The following is a 22877-nucleotide window of genomic DNA, read 5'->3' on the forward strand; positions in this document are numbered from 1 at the left end:
AGCGGAAACAATCAGACCATTTTAAAAAGAAAAGCAGCATTGCATATGTTAATTACTCTTCCATTTGGGAATGAAAAGAACCATTTAAGACTTCTGCTTTCCTGTGAATAAACCACAATGTAATCATATCTATCAGAGATGATGCTTTGAAAATGTCCCCTAGTTACAAGATGTGGAAAATAAGATTTTTATGTTATCAGAAATCATTAAAACGATCTCTTAGAGGTGCCCGAAATGAAATGCGCTCCCCATCTTAACGGAAAAGCAGTCTGCCATCTTTCGATTGATTTCAGTGTGGGCATCAGTTAGGAAGCAGGGTTGCCTTTTGTCATCTGGTGCCTTTGTGCACGTTGGCTGGGGATTCCGGGAGGTTTTCAGGGCGCCGGGTTGGAAGAAGGCTGGGAGAGGGAATCGCTCTTATCAAAAGCATCTGGCATCGGCAGGCGACAGAGTCACGGCCGCGTTTACCGAGCATTGTTTCCATTGTTTGCTAAGGGGCTGGCAACCAGGCATCCCCACTCGGCATCTTTCCCCTTGCGCTGTGAGGCTGCTTTGCCTTTCTGACATCTTTTAAGGGGGCAACCTCTTCAGCCGCGTTGGCTGCATCCGTCGCTCTGACTACCCCCCCCCAAAAAAAAACACCCCACCCCCACGCGCTTTCCTGCTGCCATAGAGGTGCCTTCCCTTGCAACAAGGACCTGGCTGCCTTGCATGCCTGCGCACACCCCATTATCTAATGGGGAGAGGTATGCCACGTTAAGCACGGCAGGTTTCCCCTCCTCCCAACACAGGCAGGCATACAGGTGTGTGTGTTTGTGTGAGTGTGAGCGCGCGCGCGCGCGTTTTCGGAATGAAAACTTGGGGGTGCGCGCGGGTTCCCTCCACAAGGTTTGTGGCAATTGAAGCGCCCCCCCCCCCAGCAGCTTCCCCCGGCGCGCATTCCCTTTGTGCCAGAGTGGGCCGTCCTTGTCATTAGGACGCCGCTCAGTATTTCGTGGGTTTGGTATTAGGCGGCGGGAAACGGGTGGGGGCTGTGAGGGGAAAAAAAACCCACCACACTACAAGCATTTCGAAAAACGAAGAAGGCGCGCGTCGCCCTTTGACATTTCCCCCTGAAATAAGCAGAGTTTGTTTATTTATTTGTGTGTGTGGTTTTGAGGTACACAGCGCTCTTTTTACGCTGGCTGTACACTGCATCCACGTGCATCCCCCGCCGCTACGGTGATGAATCCTCCTTTGGGAGGGTTTTTTTTTTTTCTTAAAAAGTACGACCTGCCCGCTTCCCCCCCCCCCACCTCTCTACCCCACGATTCAGCACCAGGGCATATCATAGAGCGCATGCGCCCTAAGCCCACTGCCGCGTAGCCCCCATTTGCAGCGCCCTCCCCTGCTTTTCCCTGGGAGCCTATGACGTCAGGCAGGCAGAAGGCGGCGCGAGCTCCATCAGGCGGCTGAGGCTACTGGTGCGGCAGGCGGGGGTTGCTTTTCCTTCGTCCGGCTCTGGTGGCGGGAGGCGTAGGAACGCGTCGTGCAGAGAGCGTTCCCGGGGGGGTTGCAAACGGTATCAACCCTGTGCATCCTCCCCTCTCCATCACTCGGAGAGGCTGGGAAGGAAGAGGAGCTGCTTGCCTTCGCCTCTGTCGGAAGCCAGAAGTACCCCCTTTTTAATTTTCTTCTTCCCCTTCTGTCGGCGTCCCCCCTCCCCCGGCTTCTTTCTTCCCTATGCATCGTTCTTGGAAGCTCTGATGCTCGCTGCGATTACCTTGGCTTGTTTTTAAGCTAGTGCAGAAGAAGCGGACTGCTGCTGATCATTCAAACCCACCCACCCACCCCCTCAAATATATATATATATATTTCCTGCATGCAATCTTTCTTTCTCGCTTAAGAAGGGCTGAACCCCCTCCTCTCCCCTCCCCAGCCTTTGCCGCTGCTGGGTTTTCTCATCTCCTGGGCTGGGAGGGAGAGAGGAGGAGAGGGGCTTTTTCCTGGCCGTCGCCCCCCCCCTCCCGGTTCTGCTTCAGTGGATGGTGAAAGAATTGAAGACCCTCGGAAGGAGAGAGTGAAGAAGAGGTGGGGACGGTGAGCAGCTACGGAGACGAAACAGCCGCTGCAACCGTGCGTCTTTCGTGGACTATCTGGCAACCTGGTCTTATTTTTTTATTTTTTTAAAAAAAATATTTTTGCACAAACATGCTGCCCCACAGAGTAGAAGTGGGGCTGTGGCTGCTTTTACTAGGAATTTTGCACATGCTAATAGGGATCGCCCCTGTTTTTACCCTTGAAGGTGAGTTGAATCCTTTCCCCCCCTTCTATAAGATGCATTTTACCTTATTCTGGTTAGTTTTACTTGTTGCGTTTGTCTTTTAAAAAAGTAAGCCTCCCTTGACACCCCCCCCTTTTTTTAAAAAAATAATACAACAGTTTTGCCTAAAATATCTGGGATGAGGAAGGGGACTGTCCTTCCAGGAATTCACATATATTTTCCATTTTGGAGAGAAGGTTGCATTTAAAAAAAACACATCTCCCCAAATACAAACCATCTCGAATGTATGAAAGAAGGTGTTGCATATTTTACATTCATTTGCCTGCATTTTTTGTTTCCTACCCCTGCCAAACCATTGGGGCTTATGCAGATTTCTTTCCAGGAACAAATGGTTGTGTGAATAGGTATGAAGATAGTTAGGAGTTAGGGTTGTTTTGTGGGAGGGGGACCAGTGGCAAAAAACACATGCTATAAAATTAGAATCTACTTAATGACAGTAATCTTTTCTAAAATGAACTCTGTTCCCAAATGTTGAATGGAGAGACCACTGGAATTTCTCCTCCTCCTGTCCCTGCTGCTAGTGTGTAGCTTTAGAACACAATGAGAGTGAAATATTGCATTCCAGTGAATGTTTATTCAGAAGCAAGTCCCATTGAGTTCAACGGGGCTTTCTGCCAGGTAGTAGGGTAGAGGATTACAGCCTTAACAGCTATTCAACATCCTTCCTGTTATTATTTTTTAAAAAAATATAAAACATTGTACTTTATAGATTCATTGTACATTCTTATCTGTGCCAAGAAGATGCCCAAATTCAACTGTCTTTCTGGTTTCTTGTTCCTCATAATTAAATATTTACTTAGGATATTGCTGCTTCTGTTTTCAGCCAGACTCTCATTGAGATTTGGAGCCTGTTTAGCTGGCATTGCGTAGGCCTGAAGCTGGTACCTCAAGTAGATCACACCTCTTCACTGGCAAGGAAGCTGTAATATGGAGATTAAAGCTCCCCCACAAAATACATTTGGGGATAGAATAATGAAAAGGAGAGCCAAGGGTTAATGTTTTGTTGATTGTCCTAAAGATCTGGCTGTGCACTATAAGAGATGTCTGTGAAGCTGGTGACCCCAAAGGCCAGGATTATGCTGGAATCTGGGCTGAGATGTCCATCTGCAAAACCAATAACCTCTGTCCTCTTCCCCAAAATGGAAGGAGGGGCTTCATTGGCCCCTTGCTTATGCCATGGCATATATCAAGAGGTAATAAGGTAGCTGTTGGGTCATACATCGGCAACAATGGTACTTTTTGAAGGAGATGGAGAGATGAAATATAGTGATGGAGAGAATAATTATTTAGAGGGGAGAGGCAAGAATGAGGGTTTGAGGAAGTTCTTATTTCCTCTAACTGAGACATGGGAAATCTTAGCCTGAAGGATCAGAAAAGTAACTATGTCTGCTACTGAAATAGTTCTTGCAAAGTATCATCTCTACTGCAAAATGGTTGTAGAGAAGGGATACATCTCTCATCCCTTTGTATTGCGTATGCTTTTTTTGGTCACCAAAGGTAAAATGGTGTGAACATTGCTGTCTCTTAGGGGTGGCCACGTAGATCATAGCAGATTTTTCAGACTCACTGAAAATTCAGATTTTGAATATGGAGAGGTCTAATTTCCTGCATTTAAAACATGGCTTCCTGCCTTCCAAAATATGCAGGGTGTGCTGTACCCTCTTTACATGTAACAGTTTGAAGCTTCTTTATAGAAGAGGAATTTTGAAGAGAGGTAAGAGTTGTTTACCACTGGCTAGGCAGAAGGGAAGGTAAAACAGGTGGTATCTGATGGTATACTTTAGGATATCTTGCAATCAAGCCAAAAGTGAGTGACCTGTTATTACAGCATGAAATCTAAAACTCAACTGGTTTTTTTTTTTTTAAACTCTCCTGCTTCTCTGCCTTTTCTGAATTGAAGAGGTCATTTTTTCCTTTCCAACTTCTTTCTGGAATGTTTTGTGTGAGCTGCTGGGCTACTCTGCATTTTGCCAAATCTCCTTGGATGGCATTCATTCTTTAGGGCTTAATATTCAGACAGGGATCACTGAAGCAAGAACTTAGTCCTGGAAATATTCTTTTCATTTTCCCCACCCCATCCTGACTTCATGAAATATGCAATGTATTGAGTGATATTTTCCCCCCTTCAGCTTTGAATAAATAGCTGATGCATAGGGATTAGGCGAAAAGACTGTAAGAACAAAGACAGTGCGATTGATGCAATTTTAAAGGATTGGTTTTTTTTGCAAGGTGTGGCATTCAGACTTATGGGAAAACTTCATGGGGCTTTCGGGGAGGGGGACTCCATCCTATAATAGAACTGCCATAGCTCCCTGTGAATATTTCTTGTTGTTTCTCTGGTCCCTATTTGTTTTGGACTGGTCTGTCTGAGAAAAACTCTTCTGGTTTGTGAAAAGCAGAAAGACTTTTATTGCAGGATCTAACTAGCTTGCCTTTTCACCAAGTTTGAAAAGTCATGTCCCATGTGCCCAGATCAGTGGCTCACCTGATCTAGTACTGGCTCCCCTTGAAAATAGAACCTGTCTTAATGCTAGACTGAGAACTTTCTCAGTTCTGATCTAAAAAATCTTTCATCAGGGGCTTGAATTGCATGTCTAAACATCTTTTCTACCACTGACATATTGGGTCTCCTGCCTTAATGTTACTATCTTTCAGATGAAGTGCATGATTGATGGGCTTGTGAAAATGAGAGGGCAGATAATATGGTACCCAAAACTTGCTGCTGCTCTTTGTTTCTCATCTTCTATTCTTCTACTTATTAAGCAACTTCCCCAGTCTGCTACATGGTAGACCTGGATCTTCTGTGTAACACAAGTCAGATTACCTTAAAAAAATGCATGTAGTAGGCTTTTCCAGTGGTCATTACCCTACTGTGAGTTTTATTTTGTCTTTAAATTTTTAAAAAATCTTTATTTGCAAGTTGAGTTATTTGTTAAACTATTCATGTTAAATCTTTAGTTTATGGTTTTTGATCTCTATTACCGCAAACCTGAAATGGGAGTTTAACAAGGAACTAATCCCAAATCTATTTAAATTACCCCAAATTGGGTAAAAGTGGTTTTTCAAAAATCTTATTACCCAATCACAACAGAAACTTTTAAATTGACTCAAATTGTTTTACCTACATTGGGTAGAAAGGGCATTCCGATAAAAACAGTTCTGGGTAATAAAGGAAAAAGCATCAAACCAGTAGGAAAGAAGCCTTCTAAACACTCCAGTAAAATTGATGTGTTATTCTAATTCCAGGCCAAAGCTACTGTTGCTGCCCTAACATTTTATATAACATGTTAGGATAGGGGTGTGTTCGTGTATGTGTATATTATTATATGCATGAGCCAAGAAAAATTACTGAGTGCTACATGTAAGCACTTGCAAGTTTCTTTGGCCCTATCTCTAGTACTTCTGAAAGAAAGCAGGACTGGTTTGTTGATTTGAGGACATCATACTGTAGGCTGGGTTACTGAACTGGAAATTTCACATTTAATGACTGTATTCGAAGTCATTAGAACACACGGAGGTTCTGATATTCGCAATAGATCACTAGTAGCCTGGTGTTTCACTGAGGCACCGAAACTACTTTGTAATACAAAGGATTGTGTATGTGTGAGCACATCATTGGTCTGGTTTACTCAACCAGATTCAACAATGATACCATACCACCTCAAAACATAAATAGGGGAGTTATAAATGAGTGATATTAGTAAACTATAGAAAAAATTAAAAAATTAATATAGTCCAGGAAGAGATATGTCATTTATTTATTTTCTTTCTTTCTTTCTTTCTTTCTTTCTTTCTTTCTTTCTTTCTTTCTTTCTATCTATCTATCTATCTATCTATCTATCTATCTATCTATCTATCTATCTATGGTGAGTGTGTTAGCTAGTTTATATTGAGTACGACAAATAGTTGCTTTTTCTCCATCTCATTTTTTATGATGATTTGCAGTAGAATCTCAGAATGCATTTAAGTTATGTCGTATCCTTCCTCCGACAGCCTTTGACAAACCTGTGAAGTATACGATTGGGAGAATAACTAGCTTCTGATCACTAAACAGTATTATGGGTATGTGGAGATTTGTACTAAGATCATCTGCATTTTGGCCCAGTGCTAGCTACTACACCATAGCAGATGGCCCTTTCCTTGGCCCCATAAAGAAACTTGCAGTGTGGACCATGCTGGCTTTGAATTCTGAAAGTTGTCTCAAAACGTGGAGGACATTCCTATATCTGATTTTAAGAATTTACCTTATTCTGTGTAACTCTGATAGCCAATCTTTGCATATTAAGGTGAGCTCTTGTGGTGGTGGATTGCCAGACACACAGGCCCTCATTTTAGGCCTGGTGGGCTGGCCTAATAGCCTGTGTTAGGGCTAAAACCAGAGGTCCTCATTTCTCTTATAAGATAAACAAATTTAATAAGAATGAAACCTTACAATACAAGGAAGGTCTGAAATATCCATAGAGTGGGCAAGGATTTCTTCATGATCAGCCTTGACATAATCATTGAGGAAAATGGCATAACATCTGAATCTGAATGACATCAGAAAGTAGTCAGATTGTTGCATGGACTGTTAATCTTATTGTATTTACCCAAAAGCATGAATATTTTTTTTCTCTCTGAATAACTTTGAATTGCTAATACTGTGGTACAGTTAAAAGGAGCCAGATTATTACCCCATTGCATTTTAATGTTCAGGGGAAATAGTTAATTGTTCATCGAAGAATATAAAAATATGTCTACATGTGATTTCCTGAATGTGGAATCTGTGAACACTATTTGTTCATGAAGACATTTACAATATCGAGCTGTTGTGAAAGGTTTCAATTGGGGACAGGATGGTAGGAGAAAATGTTAGGAAAAATTAATATAACCCAGTTGTATGAATGAAAGATCTTATTGGGAGGGAGTTCCTTTTTTGATGTTGTAACTGAAGCTTGATCCATGCTAAACCTTTGCTAAGGAATGTTACTATAATAGACTGAGATCCATGGTATATGCCCATGATGGCAAACCTATGGTATGCGTGCCAGAGGTGGCACACAGAGCTCTCTCTGCTGGCATGTGTGCCATTGCTCCCGTGACCCGTCAAAACCGCGGAGGACAAAATCGCGCTCGACGAAAGCGCGCATGTGACGTCATCACAGTGCGACGAAAAAAATTAAAAATTGAAATAAAATTAAAGCAAGCCGATTCACATAAAGGTAAGGGTTAGGTTTAGGGTTAGGGTTAGGGTTAGGTTAAGGGTTAGGGTTAGGGTTAGGTTTAGAGCGTTAGCGTTAGGTTTAGCGTTAGGTTAAGGGTTAGCGTTAGGTTTAGCGTTACGTTAACGGTTAGGTTTAGGGTTAGATTTAAGGTTAGGTTAAGGGTTAGGTTTAGGGTTAGGTTTAGGGTTAGGTTTGGGGGGGTTAGAGTAAGGTTTTAGCTTTATTTTTACATTTTTCGATCACAGCGCGATGTTTTCGTCGCGCTGTGATGACGTCAAATGCGAGCTTTCGTCTAGCGCGATTTTGTCCTCCGCGATTTTGTGGTGGAACCCATTGCTCCAGGTCAAATCTCTGTGGTGTTTCTTTCGTGAGCTTCTGTTTCCCTGCAAACGACGAAACAGAAGCTCACAAAAGAAAAAAATCCTCTTGCTGTGCCCCTGTTGTTAGGATACCCCACTTCCCATTGGCCAGCTGGTCCTTGGATCTCTGCTGCGTGGTGCGTGCATGTCCATGCATACACAAGTGCATGTCCGTGCATGTGTGCATGCCTGTTTGTGAACGTGCATGTTTGCGCATGCATGCACCTTTCAGTTTACAATTTGAGCACTTGATGTCTAAAAGGTTCGCCATCATTGGTATAGGCAATATGTGTCTTGAGATGTGGGAATCTTTAATCAGCAGAATAGTATGAAGGTATATATGTGTGTTTTTATTGGCAAGGCCTGGGATCTATTTGCATCCAGGAATAGTCTTTTGAGATTTAATGGAATGATTAGGATGCTAATTATCGTTTCAGAATATAGTTGAGGATACCAACTATAGTTGGGGAATTTGCCCAGCTGTAATCAGAGGTATGTGAGAGATCACCCCCCCCCCCCAAAAAAAAGTTTTAAGGAAGATGGAGGTGGGAGGTAGAGAAAAAAGATTAGATTTTCCACCATATTTAAATAAAAACGTAATCACAATTGATAATAACATAACCTCAATGAATATGTAATGAGTTGCAATGAAAAATGGAGAAAGAACATTGGAATTCAGAAAGAAGATAACAAGCTGCATTACCCTTGCTATTAATTTTGTCCCTGTTATGCTCCAAAGAGCTGCAACAACCTGGTTCAAATAAAACAACATTTCCTAACATAGCAATAGCAATAGCAGTTAGACTTATATACCGCTTCATAGGGCTTTCAGCCCTCTCTAAGTGGTTTACAGAGTCAGCATATTGCCCCCAACAATCCGGGTCCTCATTTTACCCACCTCGGAAGGATGGAAGGCTGAGTCAACCCTGAGCCGGTGAGATTTGAACAGCCGAACTGCAGAACTGCAGTCAGCTGAAGTAGCCTGCAGTGCTGCATTTAACCACTGCGCTACCTCGGCTCTTAGTGGCACTGTTTATGCGTACAGATTGTTCTTGACTTACAAGAGTTCATTTAGTGATCATTGGAAGTTACAATGGTGCTGAAAAAAGTGACTCATCACCATTTTTCACACTTATGACCATTGTATCCATCCCCTTGGTCATGTGATTTATATTTGGATGCTTGACAACCGGTTCATATTTATGACTTTCAGTGTCCCCTTTTGTGACTTTCTGACAAGGAAAGTCAATGGGGAAGCCAGATTCACTTAACAACTGTGTTACTAATTTAACAACTACAGAATAGAATAGAATAGAAAAAATAGAATAGAATAGAATTCTTTATTGGCCAAGTGTGATTGCACACACAAGGAATTTGTCTTTGGTGCTAGGAATGAATGAGAAGACTAATAGTAATAGTAATGCAGCCTTAGTGAATAGTTTGACAGTGGTGAGGGAATTATTTTTCAGCAGAGTGACGATGTTTGGGAAAAAACTGTTCTTGTGTCTAGCTATCTTGGTGTGCAGTGCTCCTATACCAGTGATAACGAACCTATGGCACGCGTGCCACAGGTGGCACGTGGCTCCATTTGTCAGGGCATGCGAGGCGCTGCCCTGTCAGCTGGCTAGCGCACATGTGCACACTGGCCAACTAAGTACACCCTTTTTTAAAGCCATTTTTTGCCCTCCCCAGGCTCCAGAGGTCTTATAAGAGCCTGGGGAGAGTGAAAAGAGCCACCCCCCGAGGCCCTCCAAAGGATTCATGAGCTTCCCTGAAGCCTATGTAGCACAAAAAACCAGCCCTACTCGCAAACCAAAAGTTCAGGAACGGACTTCCGGTTTGCTTGGAGGGTTGTTTTGACTGCTCCTGAGGCTTCAGGGAAGCGTCCTGAAGGTTCCTGAAGCTTCCGGGGGGGGGGGGGCAGGGGAGGCTGTTTTACCCTCCCCAGGCTCCTATAAAGCCTCTGGTGCCTGGGGAGGGGGAAAAAAGCATGCAAAAAATGGGGGGAGCACCTGTAGTGTGCGCATGCTCACTGGGGGGGGGTCGTGCATTTCATTCTGGGTGCAGCATGCCCACACATGGCCCCCCCTGCACTCTTCCCACTTATGGCATGCGAGCCAAAAAAGGTTCATCATCACTGTCCTATACCGTTGTTTTGAGGGTAGGATTGGAAACAATTCAGGTCCAGGAATTGGGTCTGTAAATATTTTTACGGCTCTGCAGTGATTCACTTAACAAATGTGGCCAGAAAAGTTATTAAATGTGGTAAAACTCACTTAACAGATGTTTCAGTTAACAACATAAATTTTGGGCTCAATTGTGGTTGTACATTGAGGACTACCTGTACTGTGTCTGGGACTTGCAGAGTATTAGTACATCTCCAGAACCTAAGCCAGGGTGAGAATTGGGATTTTAGAGATAGGTTGCCACGCCCCTTGAGTACACAGTGGAGACACAGAAAACGACAAGCTGGAGATGCGGCTACTAATACTATTGGATTGTTCTATTACAGGATGCTTGATTTAAGCATAATTTGAATGGTATGCTTAAATAACAAGGCAGTATCGTCCTACTCAGTCCTGAACAGAGTGGGAAACCATAATTTTCATGTTTCTTCAAAGAGCCATTCATGGATTCAAGATTTTGGGAATCTCCATTTCTCCTTTGGATACCGCACAAGGAATTCTCCTTTGCTCTTCCAACTCCAATGTCTTGGAGCTCTTCACTCCATTCTCCCCCAAACTTTTACAGAATTCAGTTGTATTATAGGATGTAAGTACAGCGTTGTAAAATGTGAGCTAAAGGTGATGTGCCTTGCGGCACTAGGTTATTTTGGAATTCTGTGTCAGAAGAAATGGGAAACTGTTACTTGTGCCAGGATGCTTGCTTTTGATTGTGTTGTTTCCACTGGTTCTGGTCTGAGCTGAAGCGCAAGATGACTGATTATTGTTTTGCCCTGATTTTAATAGTCCTTTTGTCATAGTTGCCTGAGAGTCCAGACAATAAATTAGTGTTGGATTTGTATTTTGCAAACCTTAAGAGTTGATGTTGAAGGCATTGATCAAAAGAAACTTGGTGTATCTCTTTCTTTGTTATTAAGAGATCAGTCTTAATCAGTCTTAATTGATAAAACACTATTCCGAATCATATAACTACTAATGGAAAATGCCTATGAAGATAATCTCTTAATAACAAAGAAATAGATAAGGCAAACTCCTTTTGATTTATTTAAGTCTGCATTATAATGGGAGAGCAGCAATTCTTCCTTGATCAAAGTTGAAGATATTTTAGATTGTTGATAAACCTGATCTGTTGATCTGACATATTTAAATATTTATTGACCATTTTGCATAGAAGGTGTCTAGTATTTGATACTCTACAAGTCCATTTTAGGATAGTCTTTAATTGTGAAATTACTTGGCTTATAGCCAATTGATTTTAGTGGCACATTTAAGCCCTCATTTTTCCAGGCCAGTACCAATTTCATTTTTGTAGGCCATGGATCACCAACACAGAAACAGGGATTATTATTTTCCCTTCCTATTTCAACCGATGGCAACTTGACAAGAATAGCATGCGGCTAGATAGATTTTAAAGATACACTAGTATAATATTATTTTAGTTAAGCGAAGGAGGGCAAGAGAGGCTTATTTGGCCTTGTGTTCCAAATGTGTTCCAAAGGGCATCTCTTTCCATAAACCTTACTAAATAAGCTTTTGATCATCCCTCTCATTTTTGGCTAAAGATGCTCAACAGAAGAGAGATTGTTTCCTTTCCCTATGCATTACTCAAGAAGAAAGACAGAATGCTTCTAGACAGTGCCTCTGCACAGCTTCACCCAAGCCATAATTCAGTATCAAATTAGCATTCCTTTTGTCTAGTTGTGAATGGACACAAGCAAGGAGAGAGTGATTTGTATAATTCATGTGGCAGTTATATGCTGAACTCTTAGATATACCTTGGCATAGCACATCCATTTTTTTGTGCAATCAGACCGCACAATGCAACTGTAGTTCCCATGAAGCAGCAGACTGATCATTCTAGAATTGGGCAGAATCCAGCGGAGTGTCTGGGAATTCACAATTTCCGGCACAAATGGCCAGGCACGTGGACTGGAACTCCTTTTAAAAGATTTCTGCATGTTTCAACCTCTTGGGAGCTCACATGGAGTGATTCGGACCAAGTCTTTTTTTTTCCAGGAACCTTTTAATTCAGTGCAGATGAGAGCTGTGCCAAACCACATACCCTAAGAAAAAATGGTGCAATGTTCTTGCCATTCTGCTTCATGGAATGGTTACATTGCTTGCTTTCTTGCTTCCTCATAGAGAAACAACTAAGACAAAGGCTTTGAATTCTTCCCAGCAAAGGGCTCCCAAATTATTGATCAGTAGGAACTCTACCAATATAGGTGAATATTTGTAGCTCAGGGTTGGAAAATAAAGGATGCTTGGTGCTCTCTGGGCGTGGTTATTTTCTTGCAGATGTTTCATTACTCAGATTAGGTAATTATCAGACTAGCCCTGTTGAGGTCACCTAGTTTGGCTAATGAACTGTTTGCTAGAAAACAACCAAGCTTGGAGAGCACCAAGGACCCCTCAGTTGGAACTCCTCTGCTTCTGGACTCCAGTATCTTTCTAGATGTAGGTCACCAGGGAGTCATAAACTGAGAAAGAAGTTTTCTCCAACCTGGTGTTCCGTTAATACGTTGGGCTGCACCCCAAGGATTGGGAATTAAATCAGCTGTAGTCCAGCAGTTGTGGAAGACACAAGGTTGAGGAAGTCCTAAAGGTGCTTTTTCAAGAGGCAACTGGACTCTGGTTTTTCTTTGAAGACATTTCACTTCTCATCCAAGAAGCTTCTTCAGCTCTGAGAGATCCCCGCATGCCTTTATCTGTATATAAAATGCTAAAATCAGAATAGCAGAACTATTCTTGCATGTTGCAGACTCATCACATTAAAGGCAGGCTGAAAAGTCAGACACTGATTTTGTTGAGGACTGATTTTGGATGTTGCATATTACGTGATGAGTTCTGCCTTTGTCCCTCAGGACCATACGACGCATAATATTAAGCAGAAGCCTTTCAAGTCATGCTTAGAACAGGCTACTATCTGTTTTTACAAATAAGTGACATGAGGAAATGTTAGAATCCGGACAATCCTAGACACTTTGCATAAGGAAAAAAACATCCCTTTTTAAAACTGTAAAATTCTGCTTTTAAGCCCTGAAGACAATACTGAGTTAGATGAATTTATATTCTGCTAAAGCATATAGGAGGATTCTAGGTGTCTTTCTTTTTTACTACCTTGTTTTCCACTGTTATCACTTTGAATATCCCCTCTTATGGCGTCTGTTTATGCTGAAAGGTATTACTTATAATATATTTCAGGCAAAGGACAACTGACACACACAAAAAGGGGTAGAATAAAATTATAAACCCACCCCCTCCCAAGCGCTGTGGTGCTATCTCTATAAAACAATCATGTCCAATTCCAAGTATGTTTCAATATTTAATGCTTCCTTTTTTTTGCGGCTTTACAATAGTGTATATAAATCTCCTTCACTTTTGCCCTCAGAAAAAGGGTTTGTGAAATTGTTTAGGCCAAAGGCTGATTTAAAAAAAAAAGTCAATGAGTTTGTTCTTATAGTTGTGTTTTTATATATTTATTTATTTGTTTGTTTTTTGTTTGTTACATTTATTTTCTGCCTATCTGTTGGGCTACTCTAGGTAGCTTACAGCAATACACAAATAATTTGTTTGAATGGAGAGATGGGAGCTCATTACAAATGAACTGTGGTAGAATCTAGATCCCTTGTAGGTGAATAAAAGAGAGAAGATATTGCACATGACTGGAGCTCATTTTTTTGACATTTTTTTGCAGTGGTCATTAAGTGAACACTGCAGTAGTTAAGCAACTCCATTTCCCACAAGGGATGTTTTTTTTCTGGAAACCGGAAGTTAATGTTGGAAAGGGCAAAAAAAGTTGCAAATTGGAATCCTATGACTGCAGGGCATTGCAAACAGCTGTAAAGGTGAACAACCTTGCCAAGCATCCAAAATGCGGTCGCGTGTTTGCCCAAGAGTATGTGACCCTATTGCTACTTTGAAAAAGGGTTGTAAGAAGCCCTGGGGAGGTCTGTTGTAACTTCAAATGGTTGTTGTTAAGCGACTGGTCATAAGTTGAGGACTACCTGTATGTCTGAGAGAGAATTTGAAGTCTTGTGTTCATGTTATTCTTTCTCTAAGTTTTCTAATTCCTTTGTAGACTCTGTGCATTATGTTGACAAGATAAATGGATTGCAGTGATTATTACAAATTAATCCAATCCCCCAGGTTTGTTTAGTGGAAAGATTAACTCAGCTCTAATGATTATGATAGAGATAAATTCTAAGAAATATATCACAACAAAGATGGGTACATGCTTTGGGAATTTATTCTTCCTTTACACCCCAGGAATTCTGGGAATTATATCTTAAAAATAGCTGCTAGTTTATGAAATCTCCTCTGGAGATGGTAGATTATTGAATATCAACTGCTACAAAGCAAGAGCATTTGAATGCCATTGCCTTCAGGACTTCTATGAGCATCTCAAAAGTATTAAGATGTTCTGCTGTTTTTAAAGTTTTATTCGCTTACTGTTTTTGCATGTGTGGTATTATATCATCTTGAAATTTTTCCAGAGAGTTCCAGTTTAAAATAAAACAAGCAAAAACCATAGATGCCAAAAATACTACATTTTTTTAAAGGAAAGATTCAATAATTCAAACTGTCTTCAAATAATTTACTTTTATAAGGGGAGAATCTTTGATTGACTCAGTGAATATCAAAGAAAGCAGATGAATATTAAACAAAGCAGATGAATCTTTCTTTTAGTGGGAAGAGGGTTCATCTTAAATTCAGGGTCATTTTTCCTCTTGATAAATCTGGTTGTCGAATAAAATATCGGTCTCAATGGAATATTGTTATGATTGAATGAAGTTCTTGTCTTTTTCATAATTTATAATCTTTTAGGAATTACAGTTTGTAGGCACGTGGGCATGTAAGGGAGAAGAAACACAGCACAGCATTAGTTCTAGATTTGAAGTTGCTCCAGGAAGATGGTCTCTATGGCTTTCCATCAGTGGTGGGTTCCTACTGGTTCGGACCAATTTGGCCAAACCGGTAGTGGTTTGGCAGCCTGGGTTGTTGGAACTGGCAGCAACTCAGGCCTGCCACGCCCCTGAATCGGTTCCCGGGGCGGTGCCGTTGGTGCAGCTGTCTTGTTTTTCAGTTCTGCGCATGCACAGAACAATTTTAATTGCACAAATTTATTTTTTTTCATTTTTAAAATGTTTTGCGCATGCACAGACCTATTTATGGATAACTGCGCACGTGCATGGGGTGTGTGTCAGGTGCACACGCACGCAAAATTGTGCATGCACTGAACCGGCGATAATGCCAGCAGCAACCAACCCCCTGCTTTCCACCCCCCAATTTCTCTGCTCCATTTCCTCTAGCAGGTTCAAGGTTTGTCTTTGCGTGTTCTTAAGAAAAGATTGTGACTAGCCCTGCAAATATGCTATGGGAACTGAGGGAAAATTTACAAAATAGTTAAGGAACCAGGCTAGAAAACAGAAAACTTGAGTTCTTAGGCATGAGAGCCAGCTAGGTGTCTTTGGGCCACTCACTCTCTCAGTCCACCTCAAAGGACTGTTGTTGTGGGGAAAATAGGAGGAGGAAGGAGTATTCTATATCTTCACTGTCCTGAGTAACATCTAAAAAGAATAAAGGCATAATTTTTTAAAAAGTAAATCTAAAATAAAATAAGGCAAACGACCAAAGAATTACTAAAAGTTCTAACCAGACCATCCTTATAAATCTGAAAAAAACACTAACCAACAGATTGGGAGAGGCCAATCTTGCCAATATGGAAGAAAGGAGACTTACCAATTGTGCAACTATTGCACAATAGCCTTAATTTCACATGCTGGTAAAAATGTGTAGGATCATCCAACATAGACTAGTACTTTACATGGAATAGGAAATATCAAATGTTGAAGCTGCTTTCAGAAAAGGCTAAAGAAGAAGAGACATTATTGCCGATGCAATAAACAAAGAATACCAAAGAGAAGTCATACAGTATATGCTTGGTTGACTGTGGAAAAGCCTTTGATTGGTGTTGATCATGTCAGGCTGTGGAATGTTTTTAGAAAAAAATGTATTCCCGGAATATGTAATTGTCCTCATGCAAAACCTATACACAGGATAGCAAGTTATATTCCAGATAGAACAATGTTCCAGGTTGGCAATGCAGCTGAACTGCAAGCTCTGTAATGAAAGTCAAGGATAGCAGTTGGAAAAACAGACTAAAATATAGCTAAAAACAATGAATATTCAGTCAGACTTGATAATAACAACATGATAATGGTGAACAGATTCTTTTAGTGTCAACTACCAATAGTAAAAGAACCAGCAATCAAGAAATACACGAAGTATTGATACTTGGTTAAAGTATCAATAAAGCAAATAAAGAGGAGTAAATCCGATTTTTGGATATCGTGGTGTGTCTATATCAGAAGTGTCAAACTTGCATCATCATGGTGGTGTCACGTGACATATCTGGTCTTTTTTCCCCTTCGCTAAACGGGTGTGGGTGTGGCTAGTGCGTGACACATCCTGGCCTCCAGGTCGCGAGTTTGACAGCCCTGGTCTATGTGTACAAAATCGGATTCATGCAGGAATGGCGTTTCCCGCCATATTCTGCAGATGTAAGAATCAGACTTCGAAGAAACAGAATAGGAAGCATCAATGCTTTTAAACTTTAGTGTTGGAGAAGGCTGTTGACAATACTACAGATAGCTGAGAGAACAAACAATGAAAATATAGAAGAAGTCATTCCAGAGTTCTCACTTCAGGCACAAATGACCAAGTTCAAATTATCTTATTTTTGGGCACATTGTATGAAGACACAACTCCCTTGAGAAGTTGATAATGCTGGGAAAGGTAAAAAGAAAGAGAACAGGATGAGCAGCCATAGAATAGATGGACTTTATTAATGTAGGGAGCCATGGAGATGATCTTGGAGAAACTATTCGGAAACTGTTTCAACACAATATATGCAAAAACAAGTTTTGAGCCCAGAAACATGGAAAGTATTAGGAAGAGACTCAAACTGGCTCCTCCCTGACTCCCTGGAGTACCGAGAGGCAAGGAAGGGAAAACAGGATTCTGTTACCATAGCCTAGCTCCATAAAGTGTAGTGATAGTCTTGGAAGTCTGTTCCCAGCTCTGAATAACCTTGAAGGGCTGACAATTACGGTGGCAATCATGTTCTCTTAGGAGAGCTGGAAAAACAGGTTGAGGATAAATCATCGTGGAAAAATCTATGTTGCCACTAAAATCAACTCTTAACATGATGGCACATAATCAGTAGATAAAAAGTTTCTAGGGAATTGAAGAGAAAAAGGATAAGACTCTGCTAATTTTAACAAATTACTTTTGTGCTAAGAGAGAGTGCTAAGTATTGAATCATAAATACTTATGATTCAGTGTCAGTTTACACATAGCGCTGCATTAATTTGGAAAATTAATTTTGACCTGTATGAGCACTCAATGATTCACGTGTACATTTGATCACAGACAGATCTGTTCTTCCAAGGAGTCAATAGAAGCTAAAATCTGGATCTGGTCTGTATTATTTCAAATTGGAGTGAAGTTGGGCAACTTGAGTTGCCTTGTGGTAAGATGGGTGGCAAACAGATTTAATAAATAAAATGAAAATAAATAAATAAAACTTTTCCGCATAGCTATAGCAATAGCATTTAGGCTTACATCTTGCTCAGTGATGGGATTCAAATAATTTAACAACAGGTTCTCTGCCCTAATGATTTCTTCCAACAACCAGTTTACCAAACTGCCCAGAAACTTAACAACCGGTTCTCCCGAAGTGATGCCAACTGGCTGAATCCCACCACTGCCCATAACGCTTTACAATGCTGTATAGACAATTTCAATGTAGAAGCATTATTTGCATATTGCCCCCAACAACCTGGGTCCTCATTTTACCTTCCTTGGAAGGATGGAAAGCTGAATCAACCTTGAGTCCTAACTATAGGCTGTGGGCAGTTAGCCAATACTGCACTTTAACCATTGCACCACCAGAGCTCCTCTTAGTATGTTTTTTGTCCTTAGAATGGATGTTTTTGTGCCCAGAAATGTTAGTGAAGCAATGCATCCCTTGCTGTGATCACCTTCTTTTCTATTTAAGTTCTTACTCCAGATGATATCATGCACAATTGTATTTTGAGAAGTTATAAAATCATAGAAATCCCAGATTCCTGAATCCACATCTCCTGAACTAGTTGTCCATCATGACTTCCTGCATTCTAAAATGTTCTCCCCTAATTATACTTTTTGCTGTCCAAAAGAACAGAACATATTGTGCAAGAAAGAAAAGAAAGGGGCTTCCATAAACAGTTGATTGTAAAATAATACTGCCTTCTGTACCCTGAACTGGAATAATATGGAGAAATGTCAACAGTTTGATTCCTGAGATTTGAGCAATAGCTGTATAATCACAGTAGGAAAGTATTTGAATTGGTAAACCATTTGTATTTCAGTCGGAAGAAAGAAAGGGTTTCTGGACAATAGGAAAGTTTCCCAATACATTTCTCAGTAGAGTGGAGAAGGGAAAAGCAGCTTTTCCCATAAATACTGGGCTTGTGTCTTAGTATCAATCAGTCCTTAAGCCTCATGCAGCTGTTTCTTCTTTTGTCCTATTATCTATTTAGGATCTATAGTGTCTTGGAATTTTATCATCCATTACTGCAGATTCCAAGTTTTCACCTATTGCACAGAAACATGGTGTTCTAATCACAGCCAGACATTTAAAAATTGACAGGCTTAATTGATATTGAAAATCACAACCTTAAAGGTGAATAGATTTCTTTGCATACGTTTTCTTTAACTTGAGGGCACGGACATTTCTGCTCTGGTAAGCTTTAAACTGTCTTTTGTTTACTTTCTCCAAAGCTAAGTAAGATTTAAACATGACTTGCTTAAATTGTTCTTTGTAAACCCCCATAGATAGTATTAGATAGGAGCCCTGGTGGTGCAGTGGTTGAAATGCAGTATTGCAGGCACAGCCTGGAGTTCGATCCTGAAGGGGCTCAAAGTTGATTGAGTCTTCCTTCCTTCCAAGGTTGGCAAAATAAGCACCAAGATTGGGGCAAAATATTGACATTGTAAACCAGAGAGTACTGTAAAGCACTATGGAGCAGTATATAAGTGCTATTGCTATGGTGATTATACAGAATGTGAAACCAATTCCAATTTTTTTAATTTAACAACAATGCATGACTACCAAGATAAAATGAAACTCAGAAACAATGACCAAAAACAGCTTTGACGGCATAACCATCATATACAATCTAAAAAAAAAGACTTAAAAAGGAGTAAGGGAAAAATGGAATAAAATATAACAGAACAGTATAGACCTAAAATAAAACCAAAATAACAACAACAAAAACTCTACCTATACTTTCATGTAATGTGTGAACTCTAATACCCTACTTCATGTAGGAATGTTAACAGGTACAACCTCTTTATGAAAGGGTTATACGGCCTTTGCTTACATAAATCCGGAAAAGGACTGCCTTTCACTGCCGGAAATAATCTCTTTCATAGTTGCACTGTTTTCTTTCCCTGGAGTTCAAAAATCTGTAAGTAATTTTCCAGATGCAACAGAAGGCTAGTATCCATTCGAATCTACCGACAAATTAGAAAGGAGGAAGCAAACTATGAGTTAATCAGCACTCTCCTTTCTGGAGAATACTGGATGCTAACCCCTGCCAAAAATCACGGATAGGGTAACGGTAAGATTTTTATTGGACTTAAAAATACAGGATATATGACTTAATCTGAGGAACACATTTCAGTTTTAAAGACCGTCTCGGAAAGAAGAAATATATACATTATACTATTACTTGGTTGATGTCACAACTTCATTAAGGACACTGTAGCTCTAAATAAAGAAGCGTCGTAATAATGAGCTATTTAGAGGTAAAGATGCCCTTGAGTCAGATTTTAATTCCACCTCTGCAGTGCTCTTAGGAAATGTTTACCATGATTTTCTTCCAGAATGTTTGTTTTTCTCTTCTTTTTTTACAGTCTACCCAAAAGTCTTCTGATTCAAGGAGGCTTCCATTCAATCAGGACTGAATGGGCATTAGAGGTGTTGATGAGACAACTTGCATTTTAGAGGGGTGCTCAAATGGTGAATCCTCATCTTTGTGCTTCCTTGTCATTTTAAGTCACAATATTTCTAATATTGTGGCTTGAGGCAGTCAATTTCTTTTAGCCTGTATGTCTCCCCCCCCCCCCTGCTTTAACACGGCCCATAAACTTACTGTATTTTTGCACATGGGCTTATACAGCTAGTCCTAACTTAACGATCACAAGTGAGCCCCAAATTTGCATTGCTAAAACAAGGTAGCTGTTGAGTGAATTTTCCTCCATTTTATGAACTTTTGCCACAGTTATTAAGAGAATCACTGTAGTTGTTAAGTGACTCATGCAGTTGTTAAAAGAATCTGGCTTCCCTCATTGACTTTGCTTGTCGAAAGCTAGCTGGGAAGGTTGCAAATGGTGACTACATGATGTAGGGACAATACAACTCTCGTGAATACATGTCAACTGCCAAGCATCTGAATTCTGATCACATGACCATGAGGATGTTACAATAGTTGTAGGTCATAAGTTACTTTTTTTAGTGCTATTGTAACATTGAATGGCTGCTAAACGAATGGTTGTAAGTCAAGGACTACCTGTATATGATTATTTTCTTGGGGGCAAACAAGAAAACAGCTTGTTTGGGCCATGTTAAGCCCAGAGCTTTCAAACTTTGCCATTCTCCTGTGTGCTGCTTGGAGAGTCCAAGCATGGATTAAATTAGTCTGGTTGCTCAAGGACTGAGTTCAAATTTTCTTTAACTACACCTCCTGTTCCTCTTTAAAGCCAGTTTTTCAACTCAGTCTGGCCCATTAAGGACACAGTTGGTGAGTTCCAGCAGTTTTGGATAAATAGGCTTGGACTCTCCACTTTTCGCACAGGTTTATTATTTTAGTTTATTATTTAGTTTATTTCTTTCATTTCATTACAATTTTTTTGTACCTTGTTTTTGTCATTTTAGAGGAAGGAGTGGGCTGTTGGGGGTGATCTGCCTTCCATGCCGCTCAGGTCAGAGGCAAGGCTGTGTTTTTGTCCAAGTGGTTGGCGGTGCCTAGGAAGCGTATTGCGTCCACAAGGAGGCAAGACTTTGCCTCTCCGCTGTTTGTGAGCACTGTGGCACCGATTTCTTTGACAGCTGCCATTTTCAGGCCACCCCCCCCACCCCCCAACGCGCGTGGTTGCCATTTTGTGAGCCTCAGCCTTCACACGCTTTTGTGGCATCTATAGCAAATGAATAATGCTACTACTATCAGAAATAAAACTAAATTACAGGATTTAAATAAAATTGCTGAAATTGACATATGTTTAATACGTTGTTTTGGGGGTGGGGTGTATTGTACTTTTGAGTCAGTGTGTTGACTCCTTGCAACTGCCTGAACAGGTCCCTTCAGTTTCCTTGGCAAGATTTTGGAATGATTTGCCCTTGCCTGCTTCCCAGGGCTGAAAGAACGTGACTGGCCCAAGGTCAGCCAGCTGGCTTCATGATATGATTATAGTGAAGATTGCAGAATAACATTTAATATCAAAGGAATTTTTGAATGATAGCAAGAATAGGATCTACTAATTTAAAACCTTGCATAAGATATTTTAAAGATTAATCAGGCATCAAAAATGGTTCTAAGTAGGGTTTTTTTTGCCCTACGGCCTTACTAAAGATGTAGTATTAGATACACACTGACCTGGGAATAAACATTCCTGAATTTGCCATAACTTGCTTCCCATAAATATGTATTAAATTGTTCTGTAAATTTGATTTACATTTCTGATTGCAGCTCTTCCTTTACATATTTTTGGCACTGTATCCAATGTCTCATAATTTCCATGACTGCCCTGTCACAATTGAGTGCTAAGTATTGCTCTAATGTAAAACAAGTATATAATGTTGAACCATATTAAAAATAGCTGCCTCATTAAAAGGTAAATATTTAAAGTGTGTTATTCTATAGAATAGGTACGCAATGGCTCAGTGTCTAAGATGCTGAGCTTGTCGATCAGAAAGGTTGACAGTTTGGCGGTTCGAATCCCTAGCACCGCATAACAGAGTGAGCTGTTATTTGTCCCAGCTTCTGCCAACCTAGCAGTTCGAAAGCATGTAAAAATGCAAGTAGAAAAAATAGGGACCACCTTTGGTGGGAAGGTAACAGCATTCCGTGTGCCTTCAGTGTTTAGTCATGCCGGCCACATAACCACGGAGATGTCTTCAGACAGCGCTGGCTCTTCAGCTTTGAAATGGAGCTGAGCACCTCCCCCTAGAGTCAGAAACGATTAGCAAGGGGAACTTTTACCTTTACTCTTATTCTATAGAATGTTGTGCATTTGTCAAGGATGATTAGCAAGATATCTATCTGAGGGTTATGTAATGCATAGGTCCAAACATTCAGATTATAATTTTTTAATCTCTGAAAAAGGAGTCCCTGTGGATTTTACTCTGCTACTCGTTGCCGACTATAGGGGGCAATGCTCATCTCTGTTTCAAGGGCCATTGAGCCAGCGCTGTCCAAAGATATTTCCGCGGTCATAAGGTCCGTATGACATCATGGCGCGCTGTTACTTTCCCACTGAAGTGGTACCTTTTTTTAATCAGTAGTGGATAAGATTTAATCTGCAAAATTATGTTAATGAATTTTGAAAGAGTTCACATTTTTATAGCTTCTGTCCAAATACAGGTAGTCCTCGTCTTACAACAGTTCATTTAGTGACTGTTCAAAGCTTCGATGACACTGAAAAAGTGACTTATGACCTTGGCAGCATCCCCATGATCATGTAATCAAAATTCAGATGCTTG

The 22877-nt window shown here is 40.6% G+C and overlaps 1 protein-coding gene across 3 annotated transcripts in view; it reads left to right on the top strand.

The window, feature by feature from the left end:
• Positions 1–1452: 1452 nt before the first annotated feature.
• The window catches only part of LRP1 (LDL receptor related protein 1), a 337681-nt gene continuing 316256 nt past the window's right edge, over positions 1453–22877 (top strand). For all 3 annotated transcript variants that reach the window (XM_032212335.1, XM_032212336.1, XM_032212337.1), the window contains exon 1: positions 1453–2284. In XM_032212335.1, the coding sequence (XP_032068226.1) occupies positions 2191–2284 (94 nt within the window). In that variant the 5' untranslated portion in view covers positions 1453–2190. The remainder of the gene's footprint in view (positions 2285–22877) is intronic.

The sequence above is a fragment of the Thamnophis elegans genome, chromosome 2 (genome assembly GCF_009769535.1).
Source record: "Thamnophis elegans isolate rThaEle1 chromosome 2, rThaEle1.pri, whole genome shotgun sequence".
Taxonomy (NCBI): Eukaryota; Metazoa; Chordata; class Lepidosauria; order Squamata; family Colubridae; genus Thamnophis; species Thamnophis elegans.